The 16,531-nt window shown below is 55.5% G+C and overlaps 1 protein-coding gene across 1 annotated transcript in view; it reads left to right on the top strand.

Annotated features, from left to right (window-relative positions):
- The window catches only part of A4GNT (alpha-1,4-N-acetylglucosaminyltransferase), a 10,997-nt gene extending 2,751 nt beyond the window's left edge, over positions 1-8,246 (top strand). Inside the window, exons 2-4 of the mRNA XM_017839514.1 lie at positions 4,931-5,140; positions 5,811-6,260; positions 7,215-8,246. Coding sequence (XP_017695003.1) covers positions 5,024-5,140; positions 5,811-6,260; positions 7,215-7,826 — 1,179 coding nt within the window. The 5' untranslated portion in view covers positions 4,931-5,023 and the 3' untranslated portion in view covers positions 7,827-8,246. The remainder of the gene's footprint in view (positions 1-4,930; positions 5,141-5,810; positions 6,261-7,214) is intronic.
- The last annotated feature ends 8,285 nt before the right edge of the window (positions 8,247-16,531 follow it).

Below are 16,531 nucleotides of genomic sequence, written 5' to 3' on the forward strand. Positions count from 1 at the left end.
GATGGATGTGCTGATCCCTGTGGAGTCTGGAGCTGGACACTGTCCTGGATGGATGGATGGATGGATGGATGTGCTGATCCCTGTGGAGTCTGGAGCTGGACACTGTCCTGGATGGATGGATGGATGGATGGATGTGCTGATCCCTGTGGAGTCCCAGCCCTGGAGCTGGACACTGTCCCTCCCAGACAGATGAATGTTGATCCCTGTGGTGCCCCAACTCTGGGCACTGTCCTGTGGCTCCTCCCAGCCCGCTGTGAGCGATGGCCCCACAGTGTTTGCCCAAGGAGAGGGTTCCTCATGCCGGGTGTGCCGGGACACGTGGGCTCCTCACCTACGTCACTGCCCCAGGGATTTTCATGGAACCAGAGCCCTCCTGGCATCTTGACCTGGGTTGTTATCTGCTGATTAAGCCCTGGCTATCTCCCCAGCTTCCCGTGGGCAGTGTTTGCTCTGCCTGCTGCAGGACTTTGGCTGCTCTGGGATCCTTTGGCACAGGAAACGTGTGCTCGGTGCCCCCGTGCTGGCCCGGAGCGAAGGGAACGCCCTGCAATGCTCACGGCTCAGTTTTAGGAGCTGGCTGGCTTTGTGCTGCCCTCACAGGCTGCACAGGGGATGAGCTGAGCACCTTTTGGTGGCTTCTAAGCGTTAATGGTGGACAGAGGTGGTTTTCTGAGTGGCAAACGAGTGGGTTTGCCACGTTTGCGACACGTGGGGCTGCTGGCACTGATGGGCCTGGCCAAAAATCAGGAGGAGAAGGCAAAAAAAAGAGCAGGAGGGGAGCTGAAAGGAACCTGATTGCTGTGGGTGACTGGGAGCCAGGGGTTGCATCCCAGCTGGGTGCTCTGGTGACTTCACAGCACTGGTCCAGTGTGGATCAGGGATACAGGAGGGATGTGCTGGGGAGTTCATGGGATGCTCCAGCTCCACCTCTCCATTACAATTTCTGCTGTCCCAGCACAGGATGCCCACTGGAGTTCATTCCCCTTAGACCCCAGGGCCAGAAAAGCTCTGGGGAATCCATCCAATCTGAGGTGGGTCATCCCAATCCTGGAGGGCACCTGATGGTGCTCCTGTTCCCCTCAAGGCATCCCACTGGGGGCAGGCTGTGGGGACGATCAGAGGCTCTGATGGATCACCAAACCTCCCCAGCTGCCTGATGTCTCCCAGGGGGCTGGGCAGGCACCTGAGTTCAGGATGTGTGGTGTTATTTGGCATGTGTTTGCATAGGAAGCCCCGTTGTTGCCTCTTGGAAGTATTCAGAGCATCAATCCCACTCCAGCCAAGTTGTCCTTTACCCCATAGTTGCGTCCATAAGTGTGGATCTGGATACAGAGAAAAAGCTGAATATGCTGCAAACCACCCCCAAAAGGGGCCTTTTCCCAGTGCCACCCCTCTCTGGGAGACTGGAGGGTGGTGGGACTCACCTCTGGCCACCCAGGGACCTGGCTCTGCCCACTCCTGGCAGAGCACAGCCCCGCTCCCCGCTCAGCCTTATCTCAGCACAGCACAAATGCAAACAGCAGAGCTGCTGCAGGGCAAGCCATGAGGCTGCTGTGGGCCCTGGCAGGGCAGGGCACAGTGGAGAGGCAGCTCAGCTCCTGGGCTCTCCAGTGCTTGTGGATACCTTCCAGCAGGGTCCAGCCCAGGGTCCTGTCCCCCCGTCCTGCACACTCAGCCTGTTCTGCAGCCACGAGGTGAGTTGGGCTCTGTCTCCAAACCTGGGGGGTTGTAGGATGGGAAAGCAGCAAGAAGCCCCTTGGTTTGTATCAGAAGGGCTGCACTAATTCATCTGCCATGAATACCATCTATTCTTGCACAGGTTTTCCATCTGCAAGCGCTTTCCAAATGTGCCTGGTGCTAAATCCGGGAGGAAGTTGGCTTTGGAGCACGGGCACGTGCACTGGCTTGGTTGTAGCTGTGATTTCCTTGAGCAGGTTCTGTAAAGACACAAAACTAAATGAGTGTGGGGTTCAGCAGTGCTGTCTGTGTGGCAATCAGGGACTGCCAGGGGGTTATTCCCAGAAACAGGGAGCCTGTCTGCACCCAAGGTGCAGACCCTGTGGTTCTCAGAGGAAAGCTGCAGCACTGGGAATAGCCAAGAGGATGGAGGGCTCTCTTTTGAATCCCAAGGGATGCCCAGGAGCTGTGGGAATGAGGATTCAGTGGCAGTGGAGTTTGCCAGGGGACTCTGAGCCATGCAGTATTTGCCTGGGGTGCATAAAGTGTAATTTGTAATGCAGGGGACTCACTTGGGAGAGTCTAAAACCGAAATCAGCTCCGAACTCGAGGGCTGGGCAAACTGGTATTTAAAAAAACCTTCCTTTTGGCAAATGAGCACAAGTCTCAATCCTTGTTCAAGCTGATCCCGAGTCCCTGTGGGGCCGGTTGTACCCCATGGGCCGTGCTGGGTGGGGGATCCCTTTGGCCACAGCAGGGACTCCAGTGTTGGTGGGGCTGGGATGTGCGGGGGGGTAGGGCTGCCAGCACCCCAGCAGGAGGATTTATTGAAAAATCCCCCTGTATTCCCAGCTCCTGTGTCCCAGGAGGAGTTATCACACAGCACTGGTGCACACTGTAGTAATCTCCCTCGTAGTCTCATCCTGTACCTGAACGTGGAAATTGCCTCCTCCCCAAAAAAAATCTCTTTCCAATATGGACCATCGAGCCAGCACAGCATCCACCACATCCTGGCAAGCATCCCACTCATCCCACTCATCCCACTCATCCCACTCCTGCCCCTCCTCAGGATGATCTATTTAATGGCCAGGATTTATTCTGAACACTGGGCTCTGCAGTGCCTTTAATGGAGCAGGGAAGGGAACATTTGATAACAGCAGCCTCCGGGTCAAATGTGCTGAGAATTCAAAACTGGCCACAGAGGGGTTTTGGAAAACCATCCAAGCAAAACCATTTCCCGGAATGAGCCGCTGAAGATTCTCCTCCCAGGGCCCAGGGCAGGGATCTGCTGGAGTGGCTCCTTATTCTCCCCCCACAATTTGCAAATAAAATGCCTCCTGGGCTGGTTTAAGTTTGAAGGACTGTTGGCAGCGTGGCTTTGCTGGGATGCTCACAAAGACCTGAGCCCTCGGATCTGTCAGCCAGCAAAGAGGGAATATGGATCCACTAATGGGAATGTCCTGATGGTCCCAGTTCCAATGAGAGCAGACCTGGGATTTTCTGCTTCAAGAGAGTGGCACTGAGATGGGAAAAGGAACAAAAGGAGGGAGCTCCAGTGCCTGGTCTGTGCTGGAGCAGCAGCGGGGATGGTTTACAAGGGCATGGAGTGACAGGACAAGGAACGGCTTTAAACTGAGAGGGGGCAGGGTTAGATGGGATATTAGGAAGAAATTCTTCCCTGTGACAGTGGTGAGGGACTGGAATGGAATTCCCAGAGAAGCTGTAGCTGCCCCAGCCCTGGAAGTGTCCAAGGCCAGGTTGGACCAGGCTTGGAGCAACCTGGTCCAGTGGAAGGTGTCCCTTCCCATGGCAGGGGGTGGGATGAGATGAGCTTTGAATCCCTGGATGGTTTGGGTTGGAAGGGACCTTAAAGCTGGGTTTAGGGAAAAAAGAAACAGAAGCCTGAAAATCTGGGCCCGGTGAGATGGGTGATGGAGCAGCCAGGGAGCAACTTCTTCTTCCTGTTCTCTTTTCCAATGCCAGGAGTAAGTTGGCACCACCTGTCTGAGGCAGAGGCAGGAGGGGAAGGTGGAGGGAAATTTTGTCTTTTGAGCACTGTGGTTTATTTTAGTCTCCTGCTGCTGTGGAGCTGGGCTGGGCTGAGCAGGGTGACACAGCTGAGCATCTCCAGGGCTGTGTTATCCCAGCCTTGGGAACACAGCAGATCCAATCCATGGGTATTTGCTCTCCATTCCCCATCTTCTGCTCAAATTCCAAGTGTGCAGGGAGGCCCTGGGTGCTGCCTCTCCCAGCAGAGTGCTGGGACAATGAGAGACAGTGGGAATACAATAGGGAAAATTATCACAGAATTATATAGAGAGACCAAATGGTTTGGGCTGGAAGGGACATTAAAACCCATCCCCTTCCACCCTCTGCCATGGGCAGGGACACCTTCCACTAGCCCAGGTTGCTCCAAGCCCTGTCCAACCTGGTCTTGGACACTTCCAGGGATCCAGGGGCAGCCACAGCTTCTCTGGGAATTCCATTTCAGTCCCTCACCACCCTCACAGGGAACAATTTCTTCCCAATATCCCATCTAACCCTGATCTTTTTTCTTACTATTAACAAAAAAGCAGCATTCCCTCCTCTGCAGCCTGCTCTGTGCAGCAGATTGTACCCAGGGCCACACTGGTGCCTGGTGGCTCCAGCTTTGTCACCCACTTCACCCCTGGCATCTTCTCCCACGCCATGCTGGGAATCTGGGATGTGATGGGAAACTCGATGGAAAACAATCCAATCTGCTGTGCAGCATGGAAAGGAGCAATGAAGGGAACAGGCACAGCTTTAATATTTCATGTGATGAGATCCAGCCCCAAGAAATGGCTCAGGAGCTGCCACAGCTTGGTGCTTGCAGGGGAATTTCCACGGGGTTTGTTGTGCCCTGGATTTATCTGTATTCTGGTGGGGGACATGGAAATGCAGCTCATTAATTACCTGAACACACAGAGCTCTGTTTCCTCCCATTCCCTTTAATCAGTCAGGTTTTGGACACTTCCAGGGGCCTCTTGGACGCTGGGTTGTAATTCCAGGTGTGTCCCCTCTGTGGGAGCCTGGCTGCTGATCCCAGGTGGCATTTCAGGAGGGAATGTCCTGTGTCACAGCCTGTCCAATGGTGCAGAGCAGATTCCATGCAGGAACTCCTGGGGCTGTGCAGGCTCCTGTTCTGGTGGCACCAGGAGTGAGGAGCTTGGTCTGGCTGATGTGGGCACAAGATGGGTCTCACCTAAAACCTGTCCCTTCTTTGTCCCTTTAGGTGGCTCCCAAGGCTTCCCTGGGCCTGAGGTTCAGGTGAAGCAGAGCTGGTTTTCCCCTGTGCATCAGTGTCTGCCTCCAGAAATCCCTTTGCATGCTCCAGACAGTTTGGGTGTCTTCGCCAGGGAGCTGGACTTCAAGGGAGCCCGAACGTCAGCACGAGGGCAGAAAAAGGAGCTGGAGATGTAGATTCCTCAGAACTGTCCTCCAGGTAGGTCCTGATTCCTTGCTTGTATGGAACCACCCACCTTCTGTCCTTCCAGCTGCCTCTCCCTGGTCCCTCAGCAGACTGATCCCTGCAGGACCCTTCCCATCCTTCGGGGCTGAAGTGGGAGCAGAAGGGCCGGGCTGGGAAAAGGGCTTTGGTGCCTCCATGCTGATGTTTTAGCTTAGGCTGACACCCCCCAAACCCTAATCATGACCTTCTCCCTGTGAGTCTCACAGCCCCCTGGCCACCTAATTCCACAGATTCCCTGGGTATCTCCTGCTTCTGGACAAGCACGTGCTGGGATGATGCTGCAGTGCTTGGAAAAAACTCCCTACACCAACCTGCCTCAGGGATGGGCCTGGGGGTCCTTGCCCTGGCATGGACAAGGTGAACCTTCTCACCCTGCTCTCCCTGGGCCCTTTCTCCCTCTCTGCCAACCCAATGAGGATGTGCCACGAGGCACAGCTGCCTGTCCCTCCTCCAAGGCCTTTCCTTATTCCCCTTGCCTAGCTGAGAATGAGGAGGTGGGACCCCAAAACTTCAGCCCACAGATGCAGCACCCTGAGAGAGCTGGGCCCTGGGCCTGTCACTGTCCAAAGCCAGGCCCTACCATTTCCCAGTCCTACTGAGTAAGAACTGGCATCTCCTTTTGCTGTTCCTTGTCTCTCCCCAGCATCCATGCCGGAGGCATGTCCCCAGATGCCCCGGGAAAGCAAGAATGTTGAGGAAAATCCAGATATGCCTCTGCTTCTGCTTTGTCTCGGGCATCTTGTACGAGATCTCTCTGCTGTCCAGCTGCGTCTTCAACTACCTGCCCATGTCCCAGCACTACCTGACACCTGAGCAGGTGCTGAACCTTGGGAAGAGCATCATTTTCCTGGAGACCACGGAGCGCCTGGAGCCGCCCCCGCTGGTGTCCTGCTCCGTGGAATCTGCTGCCAGGATCTACCAGGACAGGGCCGTCATCCTCTTCATGAAGGGGCTCACCAACGAGACGGCCTTGGACCTCAACACCAGCTATGCAGCCTTCTCACTGCTGTCTTCTATGAAGAATGTCTTCATTTTTCCTCTCCAGATGGAAACTGTCTTCCAGGAGACCCCTCTGCTCCAGTGGTACAACCAGGTGAGTGTTGTAACAACGGGAAAATAGGAGAACAACCATAAACAGGGGTGGGAAAAGGCCTGAAGTTGGGTTAGAGGGAACGAGGAACACAGGACTGGCTGTGTGAAATTACTGGTTTTATTTTTTTGGTTGGGAATAGATTCACTTTGGTTGTGTTTTGCCATGTATTCATCAATCTGTTTACTGAACACATCACCGGCTGGGTTCAGCTTTCCCCCTTATCTGGAGGATGAGATTTTTTTTGGCAGAGGAAACACTGATAAAAATAGATTTCATACATGTTTCGAGAAAACAGCGCTTAATAATCTTCCCCAACAGAAGCTGGTCGAACAAAACGTGCTGCCTGAGCTCTTGCTAAGGCTGCCACACACCGACAGAACCTGCAGCAGATACCATGGGGGGCAGATTTCAGGTTCTATAGCAGCAACGTGCAAAGCCAAGGTGGGATCTCGGGAGCTCCACCCTGGAAAAAGTTCTGGCAAAGTGCTTGAAAGCAGCTTTTCTCAAATCTGTTGGGCAGGGCAGGCATATTTCCTCCAAACTCCTTCTTCTCCCGAGAAAAAATGACTCCAAACACCAACAATGCCAGTGATGAGCCTGGTTCAAAGAGCTGGGAGTGCTCTGGGAGTGTGTTAAGTGGGTTGTGTCCCACTGGAACACCAGCAGTGACTCATGGCAGCGTTGGTTTAACTCTGTAGGTCCCATCCAACCACCTGGGAAAGGCTCCTGCTTCCCTTTGTGCTAACAGAGCTTTGCTCCTTATCTTATTCCAACGAAATCCAGGGGCTGGAGCAGCAAAGGTGGGCAGGGACGTTTGCAGGGGCGGTTTCACACCCGAAGGAGGGCTGAGATCCCTGCTCTGATCTCCTCAGAGATGAGATCCCTTCTCTGATCTCCTCAGAGATGAGATCCCTTCTCTGATCTCATTGCTGTCTCCCCTTCCCAACCCCGCAGGTGGTCCCGGAGCAGGAGAAGAACTGGGTGCACGTCAGCTCTGATGCCAGCAGGCTGGCACTCATCTGGAAGTACGGAGGCATCTACATGGACACGGACGTGATCTCCATCAGGCCCATCCCCGAGCGCAGCTTCCTGGCGGCGCAGAAGTCGCGATTCTCCAGCAACGGCATCTTCGGCTTCCCCGCCCGCCACCAGTTCGTCTGGGACTGCATGGAGAACTTCGTCCTCAAGTACAACGGCAACATCTGGGGCAACCAGGGCCCCTTCTTGATGACCAGGATGCTCAAGACCCTCTGCAACCTCACGGATTTCGAGGGCACCGAGGACCACAGCTGCCAGAACATCTCCTTCCTCAACCCCCAGCGTTTCTACCCCATCCCGTACCCGGCCTGGGGCAGGTACTACCAGGTGTGGGACGAAAGCCCCAACTTCAACCACTCCTACGCCCTGCACCTGTGGAACTTCATGAACCACAACAGGAAGGCCGTGGTGGCCGGCAGCAACACCCTGGCCGAGCAGCTCTACAAGGCCTATTGCCCCAGCACCTACGAGGACCTGATCCAGAACGCCAAGCACGGGGACTCCACGGGCTCTGAGGAGGATGTGTGACAGGGGCTGAGGAGGAGAGGGGTGATCCTTCCAGCCCTCCCCGTGCTGGGCCCAAAACACAGTCACCACCGGTGTCCACACCTGGCTTTGCAGGAGAAAGAAAGAACTTTCCATAATCACCATCCCCATTCCCTTGGGATGCTGAGGGTGGTGGTGGGTATCCATGGGACGTTGCCTCCAGGGACACTAAGGACACCTTTGCCTCAGTTCTGCTTCCTGAGAGGTGCTCATGAACCAAACCTTCCTGAATCAAAGGGCCTTTGAGCCTCCTAGTGAGCTTCTCCAAGGGAAAAGTTCCTACAGAGATGGGTGGCCTCCTGGGAGGAATTTTATCTCCACGCTGTTGGCAGCTCCCACCTCAGAAAAGCTGGAAACACAGCAGGCTTTGGACTGGGCTGAGGCCTCTGAGGCAAATGAGGGTGTGAGGCCTCTGAGGCAAATGAGGGTGGGTGACAAATTTCTACTGAAGAGAAGCCCAACCCACCACCTTGTCACTGTGTTGTTCTCACATGAACTTTACCCCCTACGTTTTTGAGAGGGACATTTCTAGTGCAAGTGAAAATAAAAGGGTTAAGAAACCACCACTCCTCTGAGCTTGCTTCTCCCTGGAAAGTGAGTCACGTTTTCCAAATGTCTGCGCTCCTGCACTTTTACTTTGGCTTTTGCCACGGAAGGGCTGTGCTGCCCCATCCCCCCGGGTCACTTCTGGCTGTAGAGCCACACATGCTTGGAAAGGAGATGCTGAGGCACCAAGGAAGGATGGGGATGGTCCTCCAGGGTTCCCCAAATCCCTTTGAAACAAATGGAGTTCAACTGACATGACATGAGGTGGCCACCCATGTCCAGCTGTGCAAAAATCCCCACTGAATCCCACCAGGGCACCTGGAGACCTTCTCTACCGCAGAGCAAAGCATCCCCTGGCAGTTCCTTTCCTTCCCAGGGTGGTGCCAATCCAGCCCATTCCTTAAAAAGAAGCCCAGCTTGCGACTCTCTTCCGTGTCTGTCTGAGCAGCTGTTTTTAGCTCGGGAGCAGAAAGGCGGGGGTGGATCAGTCGCCCTCATCCAATGTTTGCCATCTGCACAATGTTATCTCCTGTAAACACGGCAGCTAATGAGCCTCTGCAGCCAGGAATTCGGGATTGATCGGGATTTATCGGGAGAAGGGAGCCCTCTGCACACAGGCTCGGGCTGGGGCTCGGGCACGGGGCTCCAGGCTCCCTCCAGCCCCGTGTTCCCCCAGAACCAGCCCAGCTGCACCAGGAAGGGCAGGGGGGGCCGAGCTGAGAGCTGAGGGTGGGGAAGAGCCTTGATTTGGAGCCATGTGAGGACACTGAGGGCACTTGGTGCGTTCAGCTGGAGCAGAGGAGACTGAGGGGAGACCTCACTGCACTTCCAACTACCTGGGCAGGGGCAGAGGAGGGGCAGGGACTGAGCTCTGCTCTGGGGGGACCAGGGACAGCACCCAGGGAAGGGCTGGAGCTGTGTCAGGGCAGGCTCAGGTTGGATCTCAGGCAAAGGTTCTTCCCCCAGAGGGTGGTTGGGCACTGACCAGGCTCCCCAGGGCAGTGGGCACAGCCCCAAGGCTGCCAGAGCTGCAGGAGGGTTTGGCTGATCCTCTGGGGCACAGGGGGTGACTCTTGGGGCTGGGTCTGTGCAGGGCTGAGGGTTGGACTGGATGGTCCTGGTGGGTCCCTTCCAGCTCAGCAGATTTTGTCATTCCATGATTCTGTGGTTGGAGCAACAACATGGCATGGGGGGATATTTTTCCATTCCCTTTCCTGGGATGAAGCTCTTGTGGCTCAGCCCTGGGGCCACGAGTTTCCTGCTCTGGTTCCATCCCCACTGGTTCAGCTTTGCCCCACACTCCACCCCAGCTGGGTGTTCCTGCCTGTGGCAGCAGGATCCACTTTTCCTCCAGGACTTTTACTTTCCAGTGCTGGGGGGATGCAGGGGAGGGTCACAGCCCAGAGAGTCCTTCCTGTTTCCCCCACAGCTCCAGGCAGCCCCTGGCTGGTCCCTCCTGCCTCTCACCCCCCACACTCATCTCTCTGCTTCCATCCTCATCCCTCCTCTCCAGTTTATAGCTCAGGCTCTGGAAACAAGTGAGTATTTGCCTCTTGTGCCCCATGACTCGACTGTCCAGACTCCCCTGTGTCTGTGAGGGGAGGGACAGGGCTGGGGGACAGGCAGAGACTTCCCTGCTCAACATGAGCTCAGGGGAGAAACAATTCCAAGGCTCTGCTGTGGCTCCTCTACAGAGGAGTACAAGCCCATCTCTGACAGGAGAGGAGAAATCCCACCAGGGCTTGGAGCCCAGCAGGGCTGATGGCAGCAAGCACAGCCACCCTCCCTGCAGGTCTCACATGGGGGGCTGTCCTGCTCCCACCCCGTGTGAGTCCCAGGAGGAGAAGCCAAGAAAGAGAGGGAGGTGCTGGATGCCTTTGGGAAGGGTCTGGAGGAGGTGAGGAAGCAGCTCATACACAGCCTGGGTCTCCTGACCCCTCTGTGCTTCGTGGTAAAGTGCCTTCCAAGGTCTGCTGGCTCCCAGCTGGGCAGGGAACAGAGGGATTGTGGCACCTGGGGCACCCTTTGTCTTTGCTGGGAATGGAGAAGCTCCTGAGGAGTTCAGGAAGGTGAGAAGGACACAAGTGTGTGTGTGTGGGGGGAAGTGTGGGAGAGAAGGAAACGAGGAGAAGTTTCCCTGCCAAAGGCTGAGGGGTTGCAGAGAACGACCCAGAAACTGGGAGCTGGGACAGCAAACACAGCATCTTCCAGCCTGGAAAATGAAATCCCATCCTGATTTCTGAGAGCCAGGAATAGCAGCACTGTGGAGGAGCAGGGGTTCCCACAGTGCAGAGGGAATGGTGCAGGGACCACCTCCAGCTCCAGGATCTGCTGGGGGTTCCAGCTGACACCTCTGAGAGCACCCTCTGACAGAATCACAGAATGCCTTGGGCTGGAAAGGAGCTGAAAGGCCATTTAGATCAGCACACCATTGGAGGATTTTGAATTCGTGGTCCCCTTCCCCTTTAGGGGTGGTTAATTCAGGCCAGAAATCCTCCCCTGCAGGGACACACCAGGTCTGTGCCATACCCAGCTCTGGGGCAGGGCTGCATTTACACCGGGATGGGCTGATCCCCCAGCGTGGGCAGCAGGGCAGGGGGGGATTGTGCCCCTCTGCCCCTCAGGGGAGACCCCCCTGCAGAGCTGCTCCAGCCCTGGGGAACAGCACAGGGAGGACATGGAGCTGCTGGAGAGAGTCCAGAGGAGGCCCCAAGGTGGTCAGAGGGCTGGAGCAGCTCTGCTGGGAGGAAAGGCTGGAGGGTTGGGATTGTTCAGCCTGGAGAGGAGAAGCTTTGGGGTGACCTGATTGTGGCTCCCCAATGCAGAAAGGAGCCAGAAAAGCCCTAAAACAGAGAGGGGCTCTTGACAAATACCCAAGGAGTCCATGGTGACCCCAGCCCTGGGGGCTGTTTGCCCTCTGACACCCTCAGCCAGTGGCTGTGACAGGGGAGGGTTGTTCTCCAAGGGCTGGTGCCAGAGCTGTGCCAGCCTCAGATCCCAGAGGGACAGACCAGTCCATGCAGGAAAAGGAGGCATGGATGGATCAGGGCTTGCTTTTGCTCCGGGGTCTCAGCTCCTTTTTGAACATCACAGGCTCCTCCCTCCCTGCAGGGACCCAGCAGGTGACCAAAGTGGGGGCTGATGGAGGTGGGCACTGGAGTTGGGACCATCCCTGTCCCGAGAGTGCCGGGATGAGGCTGGAATGTGGCTCGGGGTGTTGTGTGGTGAGGAAGGGAGGGGTGCTGGGGGCACAGGGGTGAGGGGCTGAGCTCAGTGATCCCCTCCCTGTGCAGCTCCAGGAGCAGCCCAGCTGCCAGCCCTGCCCCTGGGAGAGCTGTGCCAGGGGGCTGGGGTGAGGTTTGGGGTGAACTGTGGGATCCCTAGGGTGGGGTTTGGGGTGAACTGTGGGCAGGAATTAATCACATTACAGGAGGAAGCTGCTGCTCTGCAGAGGGGGCTGTTCTGCTGAGAGCAACCACTTCCTTGCTCTGGGACTGGTGGGATCCTTCCCCCTGTTTTGGACATGGCAGTCCCAGCAGCCCCTCCCAGTCCTCCCTGCACTGATCCCAGCACCACCCTGACTCCAGCCAGGGAGGAGCCCCCCGGGTGGGAAGCAGAGGCTGCTCAAGGCTCTGCAGGGAACCCCAAACCTCCTGGAGCAGTTTTGCCCCGTCCTGGAGGACGTGCTGGAGGAAAAGCCGGAGAAGAAGGAAGCCAAGAGGGTGAGTGTGTCCTTCAGTGCCAGCCCTGAGCTGGCGCAGGGCCACAGAAACTCTTCTGAAATGATTATTTTTATTTTTATTTTTATTTTGGGGGGAGAAGCAACCAAAACATCAAAAATACACCCACGTGGAGCAACCCCCCTCTGAGAGGAAAATGGGATGGCAGAGGCGGAATTACACAGGGATAAACCCCCTGCTCCCACCTCTGAGCCTGGTTATTCGTGTCTCTCCAGCAAATCTTCCTCCCAGGCAGCCTTTCCTGGGCTAAATTACCCTTCCTCGAGGGCAGGAGGGTGTTGGAGGGCACAGCAGCCCCTGTCCCGCGGCTTTCAAGGGGACTTTCACTGTCCAAGCCCCTTTTCGTGCCGAGCCTACGGAGCGGTGCCTCCTGCCAGCATTCCCGAGCTCCCGGCGATGCAACACCCCCCCCTAGCACCCGGCAGAGCTGCTGCAGGGGCCGGGCAGGGAGCACGGGGGGGTCCATCCATCCCTGCCCCAGAGCAAGGCAGAGGTCCCGGTTCGGGTCCCAAAGCACGAAGGAAAAGCGGTGACTCCGGGATTTTTTTACGTTGTTCCCTGGAGATGCTTTTAAGGAGCATTCCTGGGGTTTTTTTCCATGTAGGCTGGAGCACTGGCACTGCCCCTCCTGCCTTGGCACGTCCTTTGGGAACACTGGAGGGAGTGTGGAAGGCAGCAGAGGTGCCCAAAGCTGGACCTACAGACACAGACCCCACCTGACCCTTCACTTCCCATATTTTACATCCCTACAAGTCCAGGACATTCATGGTCCCAAAACCTCCCAAGAGAAAATGCTGCCCAGAGCCTGGAGCCTAAAAAATGCCCCAAAATTGCAGAGATTTGTCTTCAGTCATTTCCCAAAGCAACTGGGGGCTCTTTGCCTGGGAGCTGTGCTGGGAATAGGGTGGGTATCAGGGCTGGTGGGAACTTTGGGGTTTGGGCAGGGCTTGGAGCTCGAGGGATGCTCCTGAGATTGGGGTGATGGTGCTGAGGGGTTGTCTCCTGTCCTGGGGGAGGACAAGGTCAGGCTCCTTGGCCACCCTCTGCTCCAGGTTGTGCAGGGAATCCCCACTGGGACCTGCAGGAGACTCCAGGCTCTGGTCAGGCTCAGGAACAGAAGGCTGAGGAATTCCCTGCTCCCTCCTCCTGAGGGATGAGCTGGTCCCCGTGCTGGGGGCAGTCAGGCCATACAAGAGGCCCAGCAGAGCTTTGCCTGGACAGCTCTCCATCATCCCAGTGAGGTGACCTCCTGTCCCCTCACACCCTGAGCGTGGGCACCTCTGGCCATCTCCTGATGGCCATGGGATGCTGTGCCCTGCCCCAGTGGGCAATGCCCCAGAAATGCCCCCCAAATACCCCAGAAAAGGGGATTTGTGGTGATGCAGGTCCCTGCAGTTGCTCTCTGCATATTGAGCCCATGTGGGGTCAGGAAAACCCCCAGCTGACCCCAAAAAACCCCAGCAGGGTGAGATACAGCTTTGGCAGTGCTTGCAGATCCCTTTTCCCCCCATTTTTCACACAACCCCATGTGGGGTGGGGTTGGGTCCCCAAGGGCAGCCCACAGGGCTGCCAGGAGTGGGTGGTGATTCCCCTTGTGCTCCATGTTCCCTTCCAGCCCAAAGCCCCCCAGGTCTGTTGGTGGGTCCCAGCCCGTGGTGGTACCACCTGCAGCAGAGCCTGGAGCCCTGGTGACCCCCAACCCGCCCCCTGGAGCACAGTCCCCTCCACCCACAGCCCCCTGAGGACTCCCTGGGGCACCCACTGACCTCCAGAGCCAGAATTCCCAGCCAGGACTCATCCCCTGGTGCAGAAGAGTCCCATCAGCCCCTTTTGGGGTGCCCAGGACCCTCAGCCACGACCTGGCCCCGAGTGTTCCGAGTGCTGCTCCAACAGCAGCACCTTTGGGAGCTGCCACAGGGTGGGTGCTGTGACCCCCCAGCAGGGTTTGTTTCCCATGGGACTCCCTTCCCACGTGGAATGACTCCCACAGCTCAGCAAGGTCAGACCCGAGGGTCTGTGCCCACCTCGTGGTGCCAGAGACAAACGGGGGGCATTTCCCAGCGGGGTTTGGCTCCTTGTGCCCCTCCCAGGACCTCTGCCAGGGGCTGAGGGACTTCCCAGGGGGGTTTGGAGCAAAGGGAATAATGGGATGAAATGAAAACTTGGAGGAAGTGTCAGAAATTGGAGAAAAGTAGCTCCAGGGGGCAGAGGGAGAGGAGGTTGTGGGCAGGGGAGGAAGAGCAGTCAGGTGTTTGCTCCAGGGGCAAGAGGAAGCCAGAGGAAGGTTTGGAGCTCAAGCAGAGCAAGGCCAAACACTGGCAAGGGAGGAGTGGGAGTCACTGGAGACTCCAGCAGCTGATGGGGGTGAGGGACCTGCCTGTGTCCGTGGGGAATGGGGGGTTCCTCCAAGCCTGGAGCATCCCAGGGCTGCCCTGGAGCTGCTGCAGGAGTGGGCAGGGGGGACAGCAGAGTGCCCAGCCCCCCTCTCTGTGCCCCAGCTCAGAAGAGATGCCGAGGGAAGCCCACCCTGTGCCCCCCAGGCCCAGCCCCAAGGAGGAGCCCGTGCTCTCCACAGCCATTCCAGGGAATTCCATGGATTCTGGGGCACATCTGGACTCGCTGGAGGAAACAGCTGGTTCAGGTACCACCTTGTTCTTGTAGGGTGGGTCAGTGAGGTGGTGGGCACGGCCCTGGGGATGCCTTAAAATCTATAAATGTCTTAGATTTTAGTAGAGCACTTTTAGTCCATCACCTTTGGACAAGGTTTCTGAAAGTGCTGGTGAATGTTTCTTGTCAAGAATTCCAAGGGACAAAGATTGTAGCAGGTAAAGAACATTTCATCCCTAGAAAATACAGAATAATACTCAGAATGTAAAAAATACTCAGAATAAAGACCTAAAAGGCACATGACTGGATAGAACCAAGTCAAAACTGCTGAGAAGTAGTTCCACTCTGAAGTTCAGCCCCTTGAAGCTGTTCCAAGGAGGCTGGCCCAAGGAGGGCAGAGGAGATGATGAAGAGGAGGATGGGGATGAAGGGGTGGTGGTTTTGGGACCACTGACCCGAACTGGGGAGGTGTGGTGAGGGTGGGGTTGGGGGCTGGGTGTAACCACGAGCACATGTCCAGGTATTGTAATTAAATGTAACTATAAAAATTGTGAAGGCCCATGTGCACCTTTGTGCATTTAAGGCCCCTTAGTTAAAGAGCTGTTTTCTGCCTTTCTGTGCTCAAAATTGGCTGGTTTTAGGCAACACTGGTGAGCACCAGCAGTGTCCCTGTGTCACCCCCCTCCTGGGGCTGCAGTGGGACAAGTCCTTTCCTTGCTGTGCCCACTGGTGGCTTTATCCACGGGCACCCTGAGTGCCCAACCCTGCCAGGGGACCTGCCCAGGGCACAACAAACCCCCCTGAGCAGGGGGAGACCAGAGGAGACCACAGGTGGGTGTCTTGCCCCCCTGTGCCACCCCCATGCCCTGGGACTGCCACTGAACCTGCTTTTCCCTGTAGGAACAGCCACATCCGTGGTGGGAGAACACCTGGATCAGGGGGCACAGGGACCGCCCAGGGGGTGAAACCCTTCCCAGCTGTGAGCTTGGCATCGCCCAAAGCATCCAGCCCACCAGGGATCCCGTGCCAAAGGGCCACGGGAAGGGGTTTTGACATAATTTCCATTAAAATAATAAAAAAACCCAGTCGTGCAAGGCCTTCTGCTCAGCTCCTGCCCGTCAGCAGGGGCACAGTTTGGGCACAGGGAGTTCCAACCTGCAGCCCTTGGACCCTCATCCAGCTGCAGGCATCTGCCCTTTCCCTAAAGTTTGGCCATTCACCCTCTTTCTGGGGGGAAAAAAAAATCAGTATTCATGCCATTGGGAACAAAGCAGTGAGTCTGTTCACCAGAGAATCGACTGGAGAAAAGGTCTCTGGAACAAATCTAGAGATAATTGGAGTGATGCAATGACAAAATGATTGAATTACTAAAGCAGGACTTAAACATAACCTCAATTTATGGGGAGAGCTGATGTAATTAAAGCGGTGGCAGTGTCAGAATCAAATTGCTTTTTTTTTAATTTTTTTTTTTTTTTAACAGGAGGAAAAAAATTAACAAAGATTTCACCCAAGGAAGGTCCAGCACAAATACTGAGAAGATTTTTTTTTCTTTTTTTTTTTAATTCCTTTTTTCCCCCTTATTTTTTTCCTTATTTCCCTGTTATTATTTTACATCTTATTTCCTTATTATTATTTTATACCTTATTTCCTTATTATTATTTTATGCCTTATTTCCTTATTATTATTTTATACCTTATTTCCTTATTATTATTTTATGCCTTATTTCCTTATTATTATTTTATACCTTATTTCCTTATTATTATTTTATGCCTTATTTCCTTATTATTATTTTAT

The sequence above is a fragment of the Lepidothrix coronata genome, unplaced genomic scaffold, assembly GCF_001604755.1.
Source record: "Lepidothrix coronata isolate B3197 unplaced genomic scaffold, Lepidothrix_coronata-1.0 Scaffold429, whole genome shotgun sequence".
NCBI lineage: Eukaryota > Metazoa > Chordata > Aves > Passeriformes > Pipridae > Lepidothrix > Lepidothrix coronata.